The sequence below is a fragment of the Vombatus ursinus genome, unplaced genomic scaffold (assembly GCF_900497805.2).
Source record: "Vombatus ursinus unplaced genomic scaffold, bare-nosed wombat genome assembly UNPS02014799.1, whole genome shotgun sequence".
Classification (NCBI taxonomy): domain Eukaryota; kingdom Metazoa; phylum Chordata; class Mammalia; order Diprotodontia; family Vombatidae; genus Vombatus; species Vombatus ursinus.
The window spans coordinates 11,916,227-11,937,021 of record NW_020954577.1 but is presented as its reverse complement, the minus strand read 5'-3'; the positions used below and the strand labels follow the sequence as shown (position 1 = coordinate 11,937,021).

Sequence of the window (20,795 nt, the reverse complement as noted above, 5' to 3'; positions counted from 1 at the left end):
ATTTCATCTTTCAAAAAGTAGAGGAACCCATTGAAAAGAATACATAATGTGGACCTATTTTCCACAACAAGGAAGAAATGCTTATCGGATGAAAATGACAGCTTGGGAAATGGGGGCAGGGGTAAGTAGTCCATCTTAGAATTTGTGAATGAGATAGGTAGTCTGGGTATAACAAGAAACACATCTTACATTTGAGGAGAATAGATTTCAAAGTGTTCAGATAAAGGAGAGATAGGGCCCCATGGCCTAAATTTTTACAGAAGTTAGTCCCAAATGGAGAGAAAACCCTTTTTAAAAAATATTATTTACTTATTCTTAACTTTTTAAAAATTTGTGTTCAAAATTCTCTCCCTTCTTGTAGCCTCTTTCCCACCCATTGAGAAGGCAAGAAATATATCAATTATATGTGTAAAATTAAGCAAAACATTTCCATAATAGCCATGTTGCAAAAAAAAGCAAGAAAAATAAAGTCATTCACAGGTAATCACTGTACAGTATTGCTCTTAATGTGTACAATGTTGTCCTGGTTCTGTTCACATCACTTTGCACTAGTTCATATAAGTCTTTACAGGTGTTTCTGAAATCAACCTGTTCATCATTTTGTATAGCATAGTAATATCCCATTACAATCATATATCACAAGTTGTTCAGCCATTTCCCAATTGATGAGCATCCCCTAATATTTACAATTTTTGCAACTACAAACATAGCTGCTATAAATATTTTTGTACAAATATGTCCTTTCTTCCCTTTTTTAATCTCCTTAGGATATGTACCAAGTAGTGGTATTGCGGGATCAAAGGACATACACAGTTTTATAGACCTTTGGCCATAGTTCCAAATTGTTCTCCAGAATGGCTGGAACAGTTCACAACTCTACCAACAGTGCATTAGAGTCTCTATTTTTCCACACCCCCTTCAGCATTCATCATTTTATTTTTCTGTCATGTTAATCAATCTTAAGAGTGTAAGATGGTGCCTCAGAGTTGTTTTAATTTTCATTTCTAATTTATACTACTAATTAATTTACACTACCTAATTGGTAGTGATTTAGAGCATTTTTATATGAATATTAATAGCTTTGATTTCTTCTTCTGAGAATTGTCAGTTCATATCATTTGACCATTTATCAATTGGAGAATGTCCCTTATTTTTATAAATTTCATTCAGTTCCCTATATATGTGAGAAATTAGGCCTTCCTTTATCAAAGAAGTTTGCTGTAAAACTTTTCCCCTAGTTATTCGATTTCCTTCTCGTTTTAGCTCCATTGGTTTTGTTTGTGCAAAACCTTTTTTAATTTCTCATAATCAGAAGTACATATTATACTTCCTGTTATCCTCTCTACATCATGTTTGATCATAAACTCTTCTCTTATCCACAGATCTAACAGGTAAAATATCCCGTGCTCCCCTAATTTGCTAATGTTATCACCTTTTATGTCTAAATCATGTACCCATTTTGACCTTATCTTGATGTGTGGTATGAGATGTTAGTCTATGTCTTAGATTCTGCCAAACTGCTTCCTAATTTAGGCAGCTCTTAATATGTAAATTCTGGAGGCACAAAGTAAAACATTTCTGTTTAGGATTCATCTCGAAGAGACCAATGTGCATAGAGGAAAGTCAGCATCCATTTTAGCTTCTTAAAAATCATGAATAAAATGTTACAAGAGGAAGCACGACTCATTAGGAAGACCTATACTTGGAGTCAGAGCAATTTGAACAAGTCCACGTCTGTGGCCCTCAGTTTCTTCTTAAAATGTAGGGGATGCATTACAAGATCCGTTCCACGTCTAGCTCTATGATCCTATGATCTCAGGTAGGGTCAGCTAAGGAAGCACGAGTGTAAGTCAACAACACATCAAAAAAAGTTCCGCTCTCTGTGAGCAGAAGTGGGGCCCAGAAGTCTGACGATTGTGCAATAGCAAAGTGCATGGGTCCTTAGCCTATTTTAATCAACTAGGTATCAGTAGGGGGGACCTGTAGGTCATATAGGAAAAGCAAATGGTGAGGCAAGGAGATGCGGGAATACTCCCTCATCTAGCCAGGAGGAATAGAGTTGGTGGCTCCCTTATTTCCCAAGCTGTGGGAACTGTCAAGAAGCCTGGATAGGTTCTGGGTAGCTCCCACTGGGAAGGGTCAAGGGAGGAAGGCAAAGAGGCAGAGCATGGTAAGAGTGAGTCTTCTCACCTAGCCATGAATTTGGTTTCTGTTTTCTTAGACTAGCCAGAGTATAGCGGAGAAAGGAAGATGGGAAATCCCAGGCTGGGTCACCATGGTAACACTCTGTCCCAGAACCAGTTGTACAATTCCAGTTGGCAGGATTGCCAGTTGGACTCTGGGATAGCCAGAGTTAGTGGAGGGGGCAAAGGTGGAAAGATGCCCCCATTGGTGATGGGATGGCTAGATGATCACAGTGGGGTTGATTGTAGAGTCCACAAGGCCACATTTGTTTTTGAGTAACAGTCTGAACTTGGGTTTTATTAAGGCTACAATCTCATAGAGCACATCATATCTAGCCTTCTAGATTTCTAAGGCAAGTGCTTCCATAGAATCCTGCTCTAATCCTTCTTTATAATGTGGTGATGATCCTAGGTCCTGCAAAGGTATGCTAATGAAGTATAAGGTCTGGTGCTGACCAATCAGCAAAGACCTGTTCAGGACTTGCAGGACCAGTCTGTGATGTTTGAGGATGATCATTACCAGGCTGACCAAGGCTCAGGAGTTTTTGGACATAGTAATTTTCAATATATCTCAACGAGTCATAGAGATCTTAGATCTGTGTTAGTGAGTGGATGGAGTACCCACACAAGCAAAATTACAGTTCTGTGATTGAACTGTAAGTTCTTTTGGAAAATTTGGGAAATAGGATTTCTAGCCATTCTGATCAAGAAACACCGTCCTGCTAGGAGCTTGGGATCACTCTTCATAAAAAAGGTCAGACTGCCTAAAAGGCTTCAGTAACAGATGCTTCCACTTTCTATAGGTCTGGTACAACACCTCAGATGGCCCAGTGTCATCAGAAGAGCAGCTGCTCAAGGGCTTAGTCTTTCCCATGAGAATCAGTAGGGTGTGATTCAGGGCCACTGAATATTGCAGCTAAACCCAGAGTTTATCAGTGGTGATAGTTTAGCTGGAGGTCAAGAAACCATCACAAGAGGAAACTGGCTAAGTGCAGCTCATATTGTGGAGTAGTTATCCATTCAGACAACCCAGAGCCAGTAGAATAAATCAATCAATAAGAACTGGTAAAGTGCCTACAATGTGCCAGTCAGTGGACTAGACATGGGGGGTACAAGGATGAAGAAAGAAACAACCCCTACTCACAAGGAGCTTACATCAATCAAGTGCTTCATAAATGCTGGTTGAATTAAATTGTACCCAGGTAGCTAGGCACGACACATATTATTACAGAAATAGCTATGTAAATGGGAAAGAGTGCTAGAGTCAGGAAGACCTGAGTTTGAATCCTGCCTCAGACACTTATATTACCTGTATAATGTTGAGAAAAATCATTTAAATTTTCTCTCTTTCTCTCAGTATTCTCATCTGCAAAATGGGGTTAATTAAAAAAACTACATCGCAGGTTGTGAGAATCAAATTTCATATGTGTGTTTATTATACACACACATGCATATATATATACACAAATATCTGTGTATGTATATATATATGTGTGTGTGTGTGTGTGTGTACCCAGGGCTTTGCAACCTTAAAGTGCTATATAAATGCTAGTAATCACATTATACTATCCCTTCCCCCCCATTTTATGGATGTGGAATGTGAGAAGTAACAAGAACAAATAGCTCGCCTGTGATCCCACAACTATCAGGGCCGGGGTCTGCACCCAAGTCACCTGATGTAAATCCAGTGATCTTTCCACTGTATAATGGAGCTTCTCATCAAGAAGGTCCCTTCCCTGTTGAATTGTCTTAAATAACTCAATATAGGCTGTGTGTTGCCCAGGTAATACTTTCTCAGATGGATTTCAAGTGTCCAGGCAGCACAAGGCACCTTCAAATATCAGAAGACTTCTAAATCTAGACAAAACACCATCTTTGCTTAGCAACACCCACTTTTGTCTGACCGTGGACACTGAGGCCTTGCCCTCTACTGAACTTACAGAAATCCAATCCCAATGCATACCTTTGGTCTGCATAGGGAGCATGCATGATGCAAAAATACTTGCATCTGCAGGTTGGGGTGTGGTCTTATGGGAGCCGTTACAAGGTAATTAGAAAAGAAGAAATTCTCTGAGCTCCCTTCCCCAGTGTGTTTGTACTGCAAGGGGAATGAGAGCAGAACCTTGGGGAACAGAATAGATGATATTCTAGCAGGTGTGGGAGCAAGGAGGAAGCTAATTGCAAAATACAGTGATAAGCAAGCTAAGGGAGGATGAAGGAAGTAGGCATTTATCCCTTTTGGACCCCAGTTATTCTAAAATAAATCTCTGTCTCTCTATCTCCATCTCTCTCTCTTTCTTTCTCTGTCTCTCTCTGTGAATCTGTCTCTGTCTCTTTAGGTCTCTATCTCTGTCTGTCTGTCTCTGTCTCTGTCTCTCTCCCTCTCTCTCTCTCTCTCCCTCTCTCTCTCTCTCTCTCTGTCTCTCCCATCAGGACCAGGCATCTGCTTTCTGTGAAATCTCTCTCCCTTTCATTCAGTTTGTGATCTTACTGATATCTCTGTGCTAACAGATGACTTGAGTTACTAAAAGATTTTGCTCCCCATACTAGATTTCCATGGGGATATGTGTTGGGGGAGAAAGAGGAATCTCTGTTCAGGAGGTCAAAGGAAATGACTAATAAAAACAAGAAAAATCATTCAAGATCCTTCTGCAGGCTGGTATGACCTGGGCCAAGGGGTAGGGGGGTCTGTCTCCAAGTAGCCCAAGGGCCGTCCAGTGGGCCATTTTAACTGTTCCAGAGAGAACAGTGTGCTTTCAGCAAGTGTAGGGATCAAATTCATGTTGAGTCGAAAATCTTAGGGCTGAGAAGAGGAAGAAGCACCTCATATCTGTTAAGACCTCAGGCCTGGGCTCCATTCAGGGCCCTGTCTTCTGGACTGTGACTTTCCTAGGCCAAATACCATCAAGGTCTCCCAGAGAATGTGGAAAGAGGCCTTGTGATCCCAGTAGAAAGAGCATTGGATCTGAAGTCAGACAACAAGGGTTCAAATCCTGCTTATGTGATCTTGGGAAAGTCACATATCACCTGAGTCCTCAATTTCCTCATTTCAAAAATGAAGAGGTTGACTAGCTGGTCTCTGAGATGTCTTATAGATCCAGAAGTATGAGACTCAGTGACTGGTAGTGGTCACTCAGCAAGTGCAGCTCAGAAGGAGCACTTGAACACAGACCCGGGCTGAGTCTCCATGACCCATAGTCTCACTTCCTAATCTGTGCTCCCTGAGGATAAAATGTGTTTAAAAGCATATACACACACACACATTTATGTGTATATATGAACACACATTTGTATGTGTGTATGTATTCACACAAATATGAGTATACATGTCTAAATACATACTTGTTACATGTATTAAATAGTATTTATTTCACATTTATAATATACTGTGCACATGCATATGCATGTATTTATACATACATAACATTTATGTGTACCTACTCATGTGGACACTTATAATAGTCCATATACACATGCACATATAAATATTGGTTGGTTGTCATCCTTTATTCTCGAAGAGGACCAAAATGACATCACTATGTTGGGGTCAAGGTACAGTGGGTCTGACTGTGACTGAGGAGATCAGTATGAGCTCACAAGGTTTTACCACAGGTTGGGCAAAAATAGTCCATATGAACATCTGGAATGGAGATTTCTCTAAATTTGTGCATCTCATGTTTCTTCTGAGCTACTGTAATTCTGCTTTTCCTCTTCTGACCTTGGTGTGAGCAATTGCCTTGTGTGAGTTTTCCATAAAATACTATTTTAAGCCAATGTATATTTGGCATTCAAATAATGTGGTCAGCCCATCTGGGTTTCACTCTCAGCAGTAGAGTTTGAATGCTTAGCAACTCAGCTGGAGAAAGGACCTCAGTGTCTGGTATCTTATCCTGCTAGGTGACCTTCAGAATCTTCCTGAGACAATTGAGATGGAAATGATTCAGTTTCCTGACCTCATACTGGTACACTGTTCAGGTTTTACTGGCATACAACAGTGAGATCAGCACAAACCTTCAGTTCAGTAGGCAGTCTAATACCTCTACTCTCCTATAGTTCCCTTCACAGCCTCCCAAATCCTGAGATAGCTCTGGCATTGCATGCATTAATCTCATCCTCTATGTGTACATCCCTGGAAAGTATCCTGCCAAGGTAAGTGAACTTAACCACATTATTCAAAAGTCCTCCATTTGCTGCAACCAATAGTTCCTGTATGGATGATGTGGTGCTGGCTAATGAAAAAACACCGTTTTTTTGGTGGTAATCGTTAGGCCAAAATTAGCACAAGCAGCAAATAATCAATCCGTACTTTGTTGCATCTCAGACTCAGGGGCTACACTGAATGTACAATCATCTGAAAACAAAAAGTCATACACTAGCTCTCTCTCCACTTTAGTGTTGGCTTGTACCCTTTTCAAGTTAAAGAATTTACCATGAGTGCAGTAGCTGACCTTGATGCCATTTTTGTTCTCATTGAAGACATCTGAATATATCACTGAAAACATCGCGCTAAAAAGCATGGGAGCAAGCACACAGACCTACTTGACCCATTGTGACTGGGAAAGTGAGAGAGCATCTCCATCATTCAGAATCCATGCAAGCATGCCATCATGAAATTGATGTACAATACTGATGAAATTCTCTGGGAAACAAAATTTTGCCATAATCTTCCACAAGCCCTCATGACTGACAGTATCAAAGGCCTTCATCAGATCGACGAATGTTGGGCACAGACCTCTGTTCTGTTCCTGGTATTTCTCCTGGAGTTGTCAGGCAGCAAACACTATATTGACCATTTCTTGGCCCTTCTGAAGCCACACTGACTCTCAGAGAGATGATCATCATGCAGGTGAAGGATCAGACTATTAAGGTGGACTCTGGTAAGAATTTTGCTAACAATGAGTAAGAAAGAAACTCTCCTGTGATTGGCACAGGACAACCTATTTTCTTTTCCTTTACAGAGATGGACAATGGAGGCATCCTTGAACTCTTGGATGATAACCTTCTCATGCCATAAAATCTAGAAGATTTAAGTCAGCTTTTGTATGAGCAGTGTAAATCTCATCTGGATTAGAATCATCACCAGGCACTTTGCCACACAAGAGGTGCCTAATATTACTCAAAACACCTTCTTCAGTTGAACATTTGGCTAGAGAGGGACTGACTTGAACTTGAAGTATATAGTCCATGGCTTCAGCATTGGTTGATGACGGTCTGTGGGGAACACTATGGAAGTGTTCAGCCCATCTCTCCAGGGTCATGCCCTTATCACTAATCAATGTGGCTTCATCAGCATTGAATAGTGAGGTGCACCATAGGCATTTGGCCTATGGACAGCATAAAAGTGCTTTGAATTGTTACTATCAATATAAAACTGAATTTCATCTGTCTTCTAACTGAGCCAAGACTCCTGCATCTAAGCTTCACTTGCACTTTACTTTTGATGAAATTAAATACTGCCTTCTTAGAAAGGACAAACTGTCCTGCTGGTAAACCTTATGGAGTTCTCATTTTTCATTTAGCAGCTTCTGAATTTCCCCATTATTTTCGTCAAACCTATCTTGATGTTTGTAAGTGTCCTGGCACAGATGAATAAATGCGGTGTTGTACACCAAATCTCTGAAAGCTGCCCACTCCTTTTCTGCTCCACTGTTGCCAACCATATGTTGACTCAGCATTCCCTTCAAGTTAGCAATGAACTGTTTTCTCTTGGAGAAGTGCTCTAATTTGTTGACATTAAGTCTTCTCATCATCTTGCCCTGGGGCCACCACTTTTGAATGCGAATGTTTAGCTTAGACAGGAGAAGTCTATAATTGGTCCAGCACTCTGCACTACACATTACCTTCATCACTCTTACATCCTGTCTATCTCTTCTCCTTACAATGATGTAGTCTATTAAATGTCAGTGTTTGCTGCGAGGGTGCATTCATGAAATTTTATTGCATTCAAGTAAATGAAAGACAGTGTTGGTGATGAGAAGATCATGACACACACAAGTCTTCAGTAATAATTGAATGTTGCTGTTGCTGTTTCTGACTCCTTTCCTCCCAAGAACTCTCAGACATTTCTAATAATCTGTGCCTATTCTGGCATTAAAGTTACCCAGAATTATAAGTTTGTCCTCTTTTGGCACATTGATGAGAAGGATCTCCAAGTCTTCATATTTTTTTTTCTTTAACTTCACCAGGGTTTGTCATGGTGAGAGTATATGCATTGATGATGGCAGCATGGTGTTTTCCTGCAAGGGCCAATCTCATTGTCTCATTGTCGCTCCTTTTGGGAGGCATGCAAGCTTGTTGACTAGATTAGTTTTAATTGCAAAACCTACATCAGCTTCATGGCACTCCTCTTCACTGTGGCCACTCCAGAAAATGCGTATCCAGTTCTGACTTTGCTAAGTTAGTCTTCTTTTGCTAGCTTCATTTCACTTAGGACTGCTATTTAGATGTTATACCTACTGAGTTCTCTTGCAGCAAAAGGTGTTCATCTTTCATGTCTACTGGATTTTTTGTCATCCATAAGTATGTGTACATTTCATGTATCAATGGTAGGTGGAATCAACTTTGAAAAAGTTTATACATTTATTTGTGTTTTAATCACAGAGTAGGATCCCAGTCTGCCATGGCAAGCAGGCCTGGGTTAGCTTAAGTGAAGTAGACAGTTTTAGGGCACCTTTTCTGGCCCCTTCCTCACACTAGGAAGTAAGCAGTGCAGTCTTTATAAAAGGCTGTTCAGACACACAGGGGCTGCTAAATTCCAATGTTGCTTAAGTCCAGCAAGAAGGCAACCTTTTGGCCAACCCACCTGTGTTCAGAGTTGTGACTATGACTCCCAATGTATCTACATCTGCTGCTTTAACGCTTTCCTGTTTCCATAAGACCTTAATGTAGATAAAAATTGTAAAATGGTATGAGTGATGTCTTTTGATTTACACATAAATTGAATTTAAGTGAGGCAGAGTTGCGCAAAGTCTTCAGCCTTACTCTTTCTTCCAGAGACATTGGAGTTTAGTAGCAAGACAAAAGTCAAGATGACTGTCAATGGTTCAGGATGCAGTGAATGACGCTGGTATCTTCAATGTCTAGACAAGCTCTAAGTGTTCCATAACACCTGCTTCTTCTGCCTCTTGACCAGTAGGAACAAAGTGTTCACATCCACCCATTCTGCTGAAGAAAGTTTTCACATGCTTGGGATAGGACCCCCCACTAACTCACTGATGGATTTTAGGCCCATCGGTTACCTTCAACCTGTTTTAGTCCACCTGCTAAATGGCTTATCAGAGTGTGGCCACTATGTACGTTATGGTTTCTTAGAGCCACAGGTGAGAATTCAGTGGCAAGTAGACACCAAAGGTGGAAAGCAGTCCTCACACCAGAGGTAGTAGTTCTCCCTGTCACCTACACACCCCACATAAACTAGAGGAAGTAAAAGTCATAACAAAGTTTGTGTAGGTGGACCTGTGGAAGGATCACATATATGTATATATGTATCCAATAAGGTAGTAACTTTGGTGGCAGGGTATTTTTTTTAATTTCAAAGATCTTTTGGAACACTCCAGGGTGTTTTTCAGTAACTTCCGTAGGAACACGATAACCATTATAGTTTCCTACAGCACACGTACAATTGTTCAAAGGAAATTGTCTGAGAGACATAGTTAGCTCAGAGTCATACTCCAGATTTGCAGTTTTGCTCTTGCAGAAGAACTCCAATGTCATTAAAAAAAAAACCCTTGAGTAATATCTCATACAATTCAGCTTGGGGATATGGTTTAAATAGAAAGTGAACACTTAAAAATTTTCCAAAAAAACACTGATAAATGCTGCTTAGATGAGCCTCCTTCACCCAGAGTCAGAGTGGGGACATGCCCCTAAGTGGTGCCTTTACATACCACTTCCTTTTAGCCGGGACAAAGGATGGCAGTGAGCCAGGGTGCAAACATCCTACACTTAGGGCTTAGAACAGAGCAGACATTCAATGAGTGCTTGGTGACTCTTTTGGTAATTCTTTTAGGATTGAATATGTCCGTTAAGTGAATCTATATGTGTGTGTGTGTGTGTGTGTGTGTGTGTGTGTATAGATGTATACACATGTACATGAACAGTAAACACCACAGGCCAACTTCATTGGAGATTTTGTCTGTGTTTCTCCAAACCCCAAACCTAACCCTAACACATGTAAAGTCATCCAAGTAACAGAAAGAACCAACATCAGTCAACAAATTTTATAACAGGAACACAATTAATAATAATGATGACAATGATAATAATAGCTAACATTGTATAGCACTTACTATGTGCAAGAATTGTGTTTATCACTTTACAATTATTATCTCATTTGATCCTCACAATTATTATCTCATTAGATTTTTATATCCATTTTACAGATAGAGAAACTGAGGCAGTAATGAAGTGACTTGCCCAGGGTCACAGAGGCAATGTCTAAGGATAAATTTGAGTGCAGGTCTTCATGTCTCTAGGCCTGGCACTCTATCCACTGAGCCACCAAGTTATCAGTAATATATTTGCCAACCAATGCATTTGACACTACAATGGACTTGAGGCACATAGGCATTAAAAGAAATGTTGAGTCAGGAACAAGGACTGAAGCGGAGAAAAGGAACTTCCCGTTTCTTTCCCCCATCCCCAACTGTAGCCATGTGCCCCAGCCCCCTTTCCATCTGCTGGCACTGGTGGAGTAAAAGGGATAGAGAAGAGAAAGAAAGAATAGGGAAGGGCAAGAAAAAAGGGGAGTAAAAGCTGCTCATGAGGGACATCCAGAACTGCACTCATCATGTAAGAGAGAATGGGGCCTCTGAGGGAAGTTGCCTCTTCTCGAGATTCTTTACTGGCTAGCAAGGGAGTAGTTGGAACATTCAGCAATGTATGTTGCTGTGTCAGCTCTTCCAAAGCAGGAGAAGAGCCTTAGCCTGGGGCCTCCTTGTGATGTCGACTCAGCAGAGGGGATGGGGAAGAAATAGAGAGAACCAGAGTCCTCCAGGGTTTCTTTGTGCTGACAGACAATGGGCTGGCTGAGCCGCCGATAGGCTTCAGGTCAGTCAGAAATGTGGCAAAAAAAAATGATGTGAACTATTGCTGCCTACATTGAGGATGGCAAAGCTCTCCTTGCTGTGACCTTGATGAGAAGAGAGAAAGGGCAGGGTCTTCCCCAGATCCAAAACCTACTAGCTAAGTGCCAGTGATGTCTAGACCTTCATTTCCTAATTTGTAAAGTAGGGATAAAAACACTTAATAACACATCAAACAATCCAAAGTAGGCAAAGGGCCCAAATTCTAAGTGCTCAAGGAAAAGTTGAGGAGGAAGGAAGAAGACAGTTTTGGCTGGGATGGAGGAATATGAAGAGAGGATCAAAGGAGGTCCCACAGAGGAAGTGGTATGTGATCTGAGCCTCAGGGGAAGAGAAGGATCCAGAAGCTAAAAGATGAAGAGGGAGGACATTCCAGACATGCAGGACATCTTGGAAAAATTTCACATAGGTCAACAAGGGCAAAGTCAGGGTGATCTGAATTGGCTGGGATGTGGGAGGCATGAACAAGGGTGACATGTAATAAGGTTGAAAACACAGACTGGAGTAAGTTTTAAGTGCCACACGGGGAACTTTCTATTTTATCCCCCATGTAATAGGGAGTCAATGAAGGTTTTTGAGTAGGAGAATGACATGGACAGATCTGTGCCTTGGGAAGATTATTTTTTTCAGCAATGATGACTTATGGGAGGGATTAAAGGGTGGAATTAGCTACTAATTAGAAGATAATTTCAATAGAGAACTAATGAGGGCCTGTACTTGATTGGTATTTTTCTGAGTGGAGAGAAGGAATGGATTTGAAGGATATGGCAGAGATAAACTCAGCAGAATATGACAAGTGATTGGGACAGGAGCAAGGGAAAAGAAGAAGCAAGAATGACTCAGGCCAGGGTGGGGGAGGGGGAGGTGCAAGGCATTGCAATACCACAAGTATGGGAATAAAAATTGGCTGCTACTCACTATTCATATTCTCTTCTAAAAAGTGAGTGTTGGCATGAGTGAGGTAAGCATCAGTTCAGTGTTTTGTCAACACAGCCGTCAAGAATGCTCTTGAAATTCATGACCAAACCAAAGATAGAGAACATTATGAAATGCAAAATGGATATTTTTGATTACATTAAACTAAAAATTTTTTGCACAAACAAAGCCAATGCAACCAAGATTAAGAGGGAAGCACAAAACTGGGAAAGAATTTTTACAACCAATGTCTCTGATAAAAGTCTCATTTTTAAAATATATAGGGAATTAAGTCCAATTTATAAGAATACAAGTCATTCACCAATTGATAAATGGTCAAAGGATATGAACAGGAGGTTTTCAAATGAAGAAATTAAAGCTCTCTATAGTCACATGAAAAAATGTTCTAAATCACTATTGGTTAGAGAAATGCAAATGGAAACAACTCTGAGGTAACACATCACACCTATCAGATTGGCTATAATGACAAAACAGAAAAATGATAAATGTTGGAGAAGATGTGGGAAAATTGGAACACTAATGCATTGTTTGTGGAGTTGTGAACCGATCCAACCATTTTGGAGAGCAATTCAGAACTGCCCAAAGGGCTATAAAAATGTGCAATACCACTTCTAGATCTGTAACCCAAAGAGATCATACAAATGGGGAAAGAACCTACGTGTATGAAAATATTTATAGCAGCTCTTTCTGTGATGGCAAAGAACTGGAAATTGAGGGGATGCCCATCCATTGGGGAATGGCTAAACAAGTTGTGGTATATGAATGTAATGGAATACTATTGTGCTATAAGAAATGATGAGAAGGCAGACTTCAGAAAAAACCTGGAAAGACTTGTATGGACTGATGCTGAGTGAAATGAGCAGAACCAGGAAAATGTTGTACACAGTAACAGCCATGTAGTGCTATGACTAACTTTGATAGACTTACCACTTCTCAGCAATGCAAGGATTTGAGACATCTCCAAAAGTCTCACAATGTAAATTGCTATTCACATCCAGAGAAAGAACTACAGAGTCTGAATGCAGATTGAAGCATACTATTTGCTCTTTTTTCCTTCTGCTTTGTTTTGTTTCTTCTTTCTTGTGGTTCCTCCTATTGGTTCTAATTCTTTTTTACAACATGATTAATGGGAAAATATGTTTAATAGGAATGCATATGTAGAGCCTATATCAGATTGCATGCTGTCTTAGGGAGGGAGGAGAAGAGAGGGGGGAGAAAAATTTAAAACTCAAAAACTTATGGAAGTGAATGTTGAAAACTAAAAATAAATTAACTAATTTTTAAAAAGAATGATCTTGAAATTTACAAGATAGGTCTGTTGTATTTCCATGTATTCCTGGGGTACAATGACCAGAACATTCAGTTCCTTGTGATCATCATATGCAGGCTTATATAACACTCATCACAGAAGGACGCTTGGAAATTGGGAACATTATACTCAAGCATCCGAAAGAAGAACTCAGCTACCTTAGACTTCATTCTGTACCAATCTCAAATACTGTGGCTCAAGATGAACCTAAAAGTACATCTAAATATGTAGTGTGTGGTGCCCTTCACCATCATTTTCCTCACTGAGAGGAGATGTTTATGGTTTTCATTTGGTATACTTATACATGAGAAGAAACCATGATTTCATTAGCATGTTCAACATCTCGCATGGGAATTCCCTTTACAAATGTCAATCACAGCTCGTCTATGAATTAGTAGGTAAAGACTAGGGTATCACCTGTGGCTTAGTGAGGTTACTTGAGTCTTACAACTCTTCAATGTCAGAGGCAAGATTTTAACTCATGCTTACTCCAAACCTAGAACTTTACTATTTACTCAGTCATACTGCATCTCTTCTGTTGTGTAGAAGGATAAAAATGAGCAAACATCTCTTTGCTTATACTCAGAGTTGAGGAAAAGATCTCCTAGATGATTGAGGAAGATAGATGTTTATTATGGGACAGAGAGGATGCTTCCTTAGTAGTCAATAATCACCACAGTAACAATGAGCATCAAAAGAAATAAAGCTAGGTGGAGCCCAGACACGGTGCATTGAATAGTCATGGAATCTGGGGGCCATATGTATTATTGTACATAAGGAAACTGAAAACCTACAAGAAAACAAAAAAGGTCAGTTTTGTGTTGAGATTGACAAAGGGCAGCCCACATGGTAAACTGACACCAATGTAGTGTCAAGAGATTCAGAATAATGGTCTCAGTACATTGGATCGATGCCTTTTGGAGGATTTATGGAAGGGTGCGGACAGAAGCCATACAAAATGTGCAGGGATAGATGTATTGTGATCTGCCCTGCTAGAGGGGACACCTACATGCATGAGATCATAGGTCCATCGATGAGTATTCAAGAATTCATTATTTAATTATTATAATTAATGAAATAGTAACTAGGTGGCATAGTAGATAGTACTGGGATTAGAATTAGGAAGACTCATCTTCCTGACTTCAAATCTGGCCTCAGACACTTACTAGTTGTGTGACTCTGTTTGCCTCAGTTTCCTTACCAGTAAAATGAGCTGGGGAAGGAACTGGCAAACCACTCCAGTATCTTTGCCAAGAAAACACCAAATGGGGCTACAAAGAGTCAGATATGACTGAGAAACAATTGAACAACAACAATTAATGAAAGTTTACATTTTACAAATCTTTTTTCCCGAAAAATCTTTTCATGATTTCAATGGTTTTTGTTGAAAGCTACTGAATTGATCATTTTAAAAGATAATAGCTAATCTACCAAGATACACCTAAGAACTGAATGTCAAGGCATTGACCTGATGGCAACCTCATGTTCAGTTACTTTCCCAAGATGTGGAGGCAGAAGGAAAGGATGATAGGCTATCTAACTGCTCTGTATGTTTTCTGTATCTGTTTATGGGTTCCTATGATTCTGACAGTTTACACAATCTTCTAAACTCACAATCCCCCACATCTACAATGAAGTGACAAAGATGTATTTTCTCAACTTTTCTCTGGGAGCCAGTTTGATCATTATACATTATAGTTACAAAACATTCTGTTCAAGGAAAAATAAAAACATGTGTATCAATTTCCTGTCCTCAAAAGACATAGGCAATTGATGTGAATATAAGTGAACAAAAGCCATTTATTTCTCAATATAAAAATAATCAAGAGAAGTAAACTGGCAGTTTTCAAATAGCAAAATGCAAACTATCACCAGCCATGTGAGAGGATGCTCCAAATTACTCACCATGAGAGAAATCTATTTTGACAACTCTGCGGCTTAACTTCAGAACAACCATATTGGCAAAGGTGTCAGAAAATAAAAATGGCAAATGCTGGAGAGGCACATGAATGCCCTGTTTGTGGAGCTGTGAATTGTCCCAATCATTCTGCATGATAATTTGGAACTATATTAGAGAAGTCAGTAAATGTCACATTCCATTTGGTATGTGGTATCACTTTCACTCAATAATAGCACAATTGGCTATGCATAGAACAAAAGCAGAGGAAAGATTAGAGAAATAGATAGATAGATAGATAGATGTATGAATACAGAGAATAATCTGTAGGAACATTTTTGTTGTAATAAAAATAAACAAAAGAGTACAAGCAGAAACAAAATAGGTACTGAATAAATCTAAGATTATGAAGATAAAAGATCATAGGAACCTATATCTAGAGGTGGAGGTAACCTCAGCTGTCATCTATTCCAACTTCCTCATTTTACGGACCAGGAACTGAGGCATAGGGAAGTTTAAGCTCTTTGGCCAAGATCATAGCACTGACAGAGGCAGGAAATGGAATAATAGTGTTCCATAAGACAAACTAAATGTAGAGTAACAGATGTAAGGGAAGAGACCTCAGAGTCATCTGGTCCAACCCCTCTATTTTATGAGGAGGAAACAGGCCTACACAGTTGAAGAGATTTGCCTAAGGTAACAAAGGTAGAAAGGGTCAGGGGTGGAAAATGGACCCAGGTCCTCTCATACAAGAGCCAGAGTTTTTTTCCTTGCAGCCTCTCTTTAAAAAAGGAGCAATGTAAATAATTCAGAGAAAACTAGAAAGACTTGTATGAACTGATGCAGATAGAAGCAATCAGAGTCATAATAATTTACACAGTGGTCACAATGATATTGAAAGAGCTAAATGCTGGTCATTGCAATGATCAACCTTAACTTCAGATGACTGATGATAAAACAGACTTTCTTCTTCTTGGCAGAGAACCAAAAGCCCATCGATTCAGAATGAGGCATATATTGTCAGGTGTGGCCAATGGGTTGGTTTGTTTTGCTTAGCTAACAATACTATCACCTAGCACTTTATAGATACTATCTCATTTAACCCTCACAACAACACTGGGAGATGGGTGACATTATAATCCCCATTTTTACAGATGAGCAAACAGAGAAAAAGAGATGTTAAATGACTTGCCGAGGGTCACTCACCTAATGTGTAAGACAGGATTTAAACTTAGATTTTCCTGATTCCAGTTCCAATGTTCTACCCACCATACTCCTACTTGCCTATTTACTGACTTTTTCATCATGTAGGGGAGTTCCACTTGGAAGAAGGAACAAAACAAGAACTTATTAAGCACCTACTATGTGGTGGGCACTATGCTAATTGATGTACAAATATTATCACATTTCATCCCCATGATGATACTGAGAGTTAAGTGCCATTATCCCCAGGGTAAGTAGCAATAATGGGGGAAAATACACCAATAACACATTTCTCTGTGTGAGTGTGTATCTCTCTCTCTCTTTTCTCTGTCTGTCTCTGTGTGTGTGTCTCTCTCTTATTCTCTTTTTAAAATGCCAAGCATGAATAATTCGTGAGCCCTTCCAGACGGCACTCACATCTTAAAGAATGCCTTTCAACACTTGTATCCAAAGAAGTAAGTGACATGGGCATTTTCGACACCACAGGAGAAACGGTTAAAATATTTGTGGTTTTGCCTCCAAGGTCAGCCCTTTGCATCTTCATGCTTTGGGTGCTTTGGGCCTCACTTGCCGAGTGAAATCTCAAACCCTAAAAAATTCAAGTAGATTTTTTTTTTACCTCCATGACAACTTCTCCGCCTCTTCCTCGATGAGGGATCTCATACGCCTCAATTTGTTGTTTTGTGAGTCTCACTAACTTTTCCGCCAGCTCCCTCCAGCCTTTCCCTAGTTTGACAGCTGAAGTCAGAATCGCGGTCTCCCGGATAAGATGCGCAACCAACCCTTGGCAGTCTATCTTCAGCAGTGCCTGCAGCAACAGTTACATGGTGAGAATGCTGTCATCATTAAAAATGAGTCATCAGTGTCTGATCTTATAAGTGGAAAATACCCCCCACACCTTTAAGGAACTTCTTGCTTTCCACCAGATGTTTCTGCGGCTGAGCAACATTTTGATTTGGGGCTTTTTCCCCACTCTAAGAGGTGAGCAATGCATGTATACTGTGCCCTAGGCAAGCTGTACCTATAAAAGCATGCCAGGATGATAAGGCAGAAAAACCTATGTTGGGAGTAGAGGGAGGGAGCAAAGGTTGAATCTTGGCTCTCTTCCTAACTGTATGACTTTGATCAATTCACATCCCTTCTCTGAGCAGGATCAGCACCTATAAAACAAGAGGGATGGACTAGATGAGAAGTGACATAGTCAAGGGGAAAAATACTGAGTCTGCAATCAGGGGAGACCTGGGCTACAATCCTGCCTCCAACACGACCTTTCAGTGTGGCCCTGAACAAGTCACAACCCCTCTGTGCCTCAATTACTTTATCAGTAAGGTAGAAGTAGTAATACCTGATCTCATATCTCATCTATTATTGCCAGAATCAAATAAGATACTGTTCTCCTCTTTCTTGTGGCTAAACTCCTTGGGAAGGCCATCTCCAATCAGTACTTCCACTGGGTCTTCTCTTTTCTCAACCACATGTAATCAGGCTCTTAAACTCTTTATTCAATAGAAGCTGTCAGTCAATTGGCCAGCATTTACTGAGGGCCTACAAGGTCATTGATGTAAGCATTCACTACAACAAGGTAGGCATACTAATGGAGAGTGCCCTGTCCCAAGTGCTGGGAATACAAAGAATGCCAGTGTGTGCTCTCAAGAGCTCCCAGTTTAATGGAGGATACAGCATGCAAACACCTCTGCACAAACAAGCTACATACAGGACAAATTTGGGATCATCTCAGAAGGAAGGCACTAAAATTAAGGAGGACTGAGAAGATTCATGTAGAAGGTGGGTTTTTAGCTGGGCCTAGAAGGAAACCAAGGCAGCTAGGAAGTAGAGACTCAGGGGAAGAGTTTCAGGTATGGTTATCACCAGCGAAAACGCTCGGAGTCTCGAGCTAAGAGTTTAGAGCACAAAGAAGAGCAAAGAGGCCAGTATGTGTGGCTAACAGGGCAAATGGAGGGGAGGAAGGTTTAACGAGACTGGAAAGGTAGGGAGGAGCAAGTTATGAAAGACAGAGGATGCTGTATTTGAGCCTGGAAGAAATAGGGAGCTATCTGGAGTTTATTGATTGGCAGGTGACATAGTAAAATCAGTTGAACAGCGGAGCACAGGATGCATTTTTCTCTGAAAAGTTGCCAATACCTTCTTAATGGACAAACCTAATGATTTTTTTTTTTCATTTCTCATCCTCTTAACTTCTCTGCTACATTTGGCACTATTAATGAATAGATCTGGACATCTTGAACTGGATGTCCTGTAGGCATGTCAAAGCGAGCATGTCCAAACTGGAATCATTATCTTCCCCTCACCTCAAACCCTCCCCAATTTTGAACTTTCCTATCAGGCTTGAGGACACCACGATCCTCCCAATCACCCAGGCTCATCACCTCAGTGTCATCCTCATGCACCCACACATCCAATCTGTTGTCATTTCTACCTTCATATCTCGCATGTGTGCCCTTGTCTCCACTCATAGAACATCCACCTTTGTTCAGCCCCTCATTGCTTTACCTAGATTCTTACCATATCATTCTATTGGGTATGTCTGCCTTACTTCTCTTTACTCCATTCTGTCCTTCACTCACCTGCTATTATCACTAGGATCAAATACATCTTTTGTCATTCAAAGTCCTTCATAACTGAGCCCTTTCAAATCTTTCCAATCTTAGACCCTCCTCCCCTCTATATTCTCCATGATGCAGCACCACTTGCCTTCTTTCTCTTCCTCACTCATGATACTGAGTTCCCCTTTCCACACCTTTGCATTTTCTGTCCCTCCTGCCTCAAATGTTCTCCTTCCTTACCTCCTCCTCTTGGTTTCCTGGCTTCTTTCAAGATTTAACTCAAATATCACCTTTTGTAGAGAGTGGTTCCCAAACCCTGCTGCTGAATGATCATGCCTTCTCCTCAGATTGGTCTATATCTACCCTGTAAGTATCTTAGACGTATATCATTATTTACACATGGCCTATCCCATTGGAATTTGAGCTTCCTGAGGACAGGGCCATTTTTACCTTTCTTTTGTATATCCAGTGCCTTACAGAAAGTGCTTGTTGACTTACTGATAAACTTTCTGACTGTAACATGAAATGCTTTGGAAACTTGGAAGCAGCAATGCCACTTGTCATTGATGTTCTGCTGTTCTTATAGGATGTTTGACACAGTGCCAGACATATAGTAAGTGCTTAATAAACGCTTACTGACTGATTATTGACTTCATCACAGACCAAATATCTGATATGTCCCTGAAATTAGGGAATAATTAATCTTTTTTTTTTTTTTTTACCAAGAAAGACCCAACATTTCTCAATGAACTGGCCATGCTGTTTTTCTAATAGCAACCTTCCTTAGCGTGGTGGTTATTGTTTTCTATGACTCAGATTAGGGCCAAAATGTTACGTATGAATGACTTTTCAAAGATCTATCTGTTACATAAAGTGAGACATGGCTATTATTTTCTAGGAATGATACTAACATGTATTTCTGAAGTTAAACAGGCATACATTTAAGACATACAACATTGTCTTATGAAATGAATAATCAGATTGATTTCCTGCCCTTACGACCCCCACGTTTTGCTTTCCTTCATTACCCAGTCCTTCCTTCCCTGTGTACATGCCTTCAAAAACTCCCAAAAGCTCTTTGTTTATCAATGGCTTCAACTATAAAACAAAAATAAATCCATCCAATTCTCCTGTGTTAAGAAAAAAAATCACCACACATCCTTCTGTACTCAGAAGCATACAGTCAAATACTGTAGTCAGTATTTGACATAAATACTCAGAAACATACAGTTAATTAATAGCAATCACACTGAAAAGAGATCGTCAATATGTCCTTATGAAGATCCAGCTTGGCCCTAGAAGAAGAAAGGAGAAATGTACCTCCCTCCCTTCTTTGCAGAGGTACGGGGCTCTAGCACACCATCAGACTGAAAGTGATGTGTTGGGTAGCCTTGCTGAACTACAATTGTGTTTGTTTATTTTTATCTCTTTTATTTATTTGTTTGGTTGGTTAGTTAGTTCCCAGGGATGGGAGGAATATATCTGGATAGAAAAACAAAAAAAAATCATTGTTTTTTATTTTATTAAGAAAAGGAATGACTAAGTCATCTTCTGGCAACAATGAGTTTGAACCCTCACAAAGGGAAGTCTGCTGTGTTGGACCCAGCTGCCTTCAGTGGA

At 40.1% G+C, this 20,795-nt stretch overlaps 1 protein-coding gene across 1 annotated transcript in view; it reads right to left on the bottom strand.

Moving 5' to 3' along the window:
- Positions 1-20,795, bottom strand: part of MACC1 (MET transcriptional regulator MACC1) — an 89,311-nt gene that overhangs the window by 22,401 nt on the left and 46,115 nt on the right. Inside the window, exon 10 of the mRNA XM_027872567.1 lies at positions 17,231-17,419. Within this exon, the coding sequence (XP_027728368.1) occupies positions 17,231-17,419 (189 nt within the window). The remainder of the gene's footprint in view (positions 1-17,230; positions 17,420-20,795) is intronic.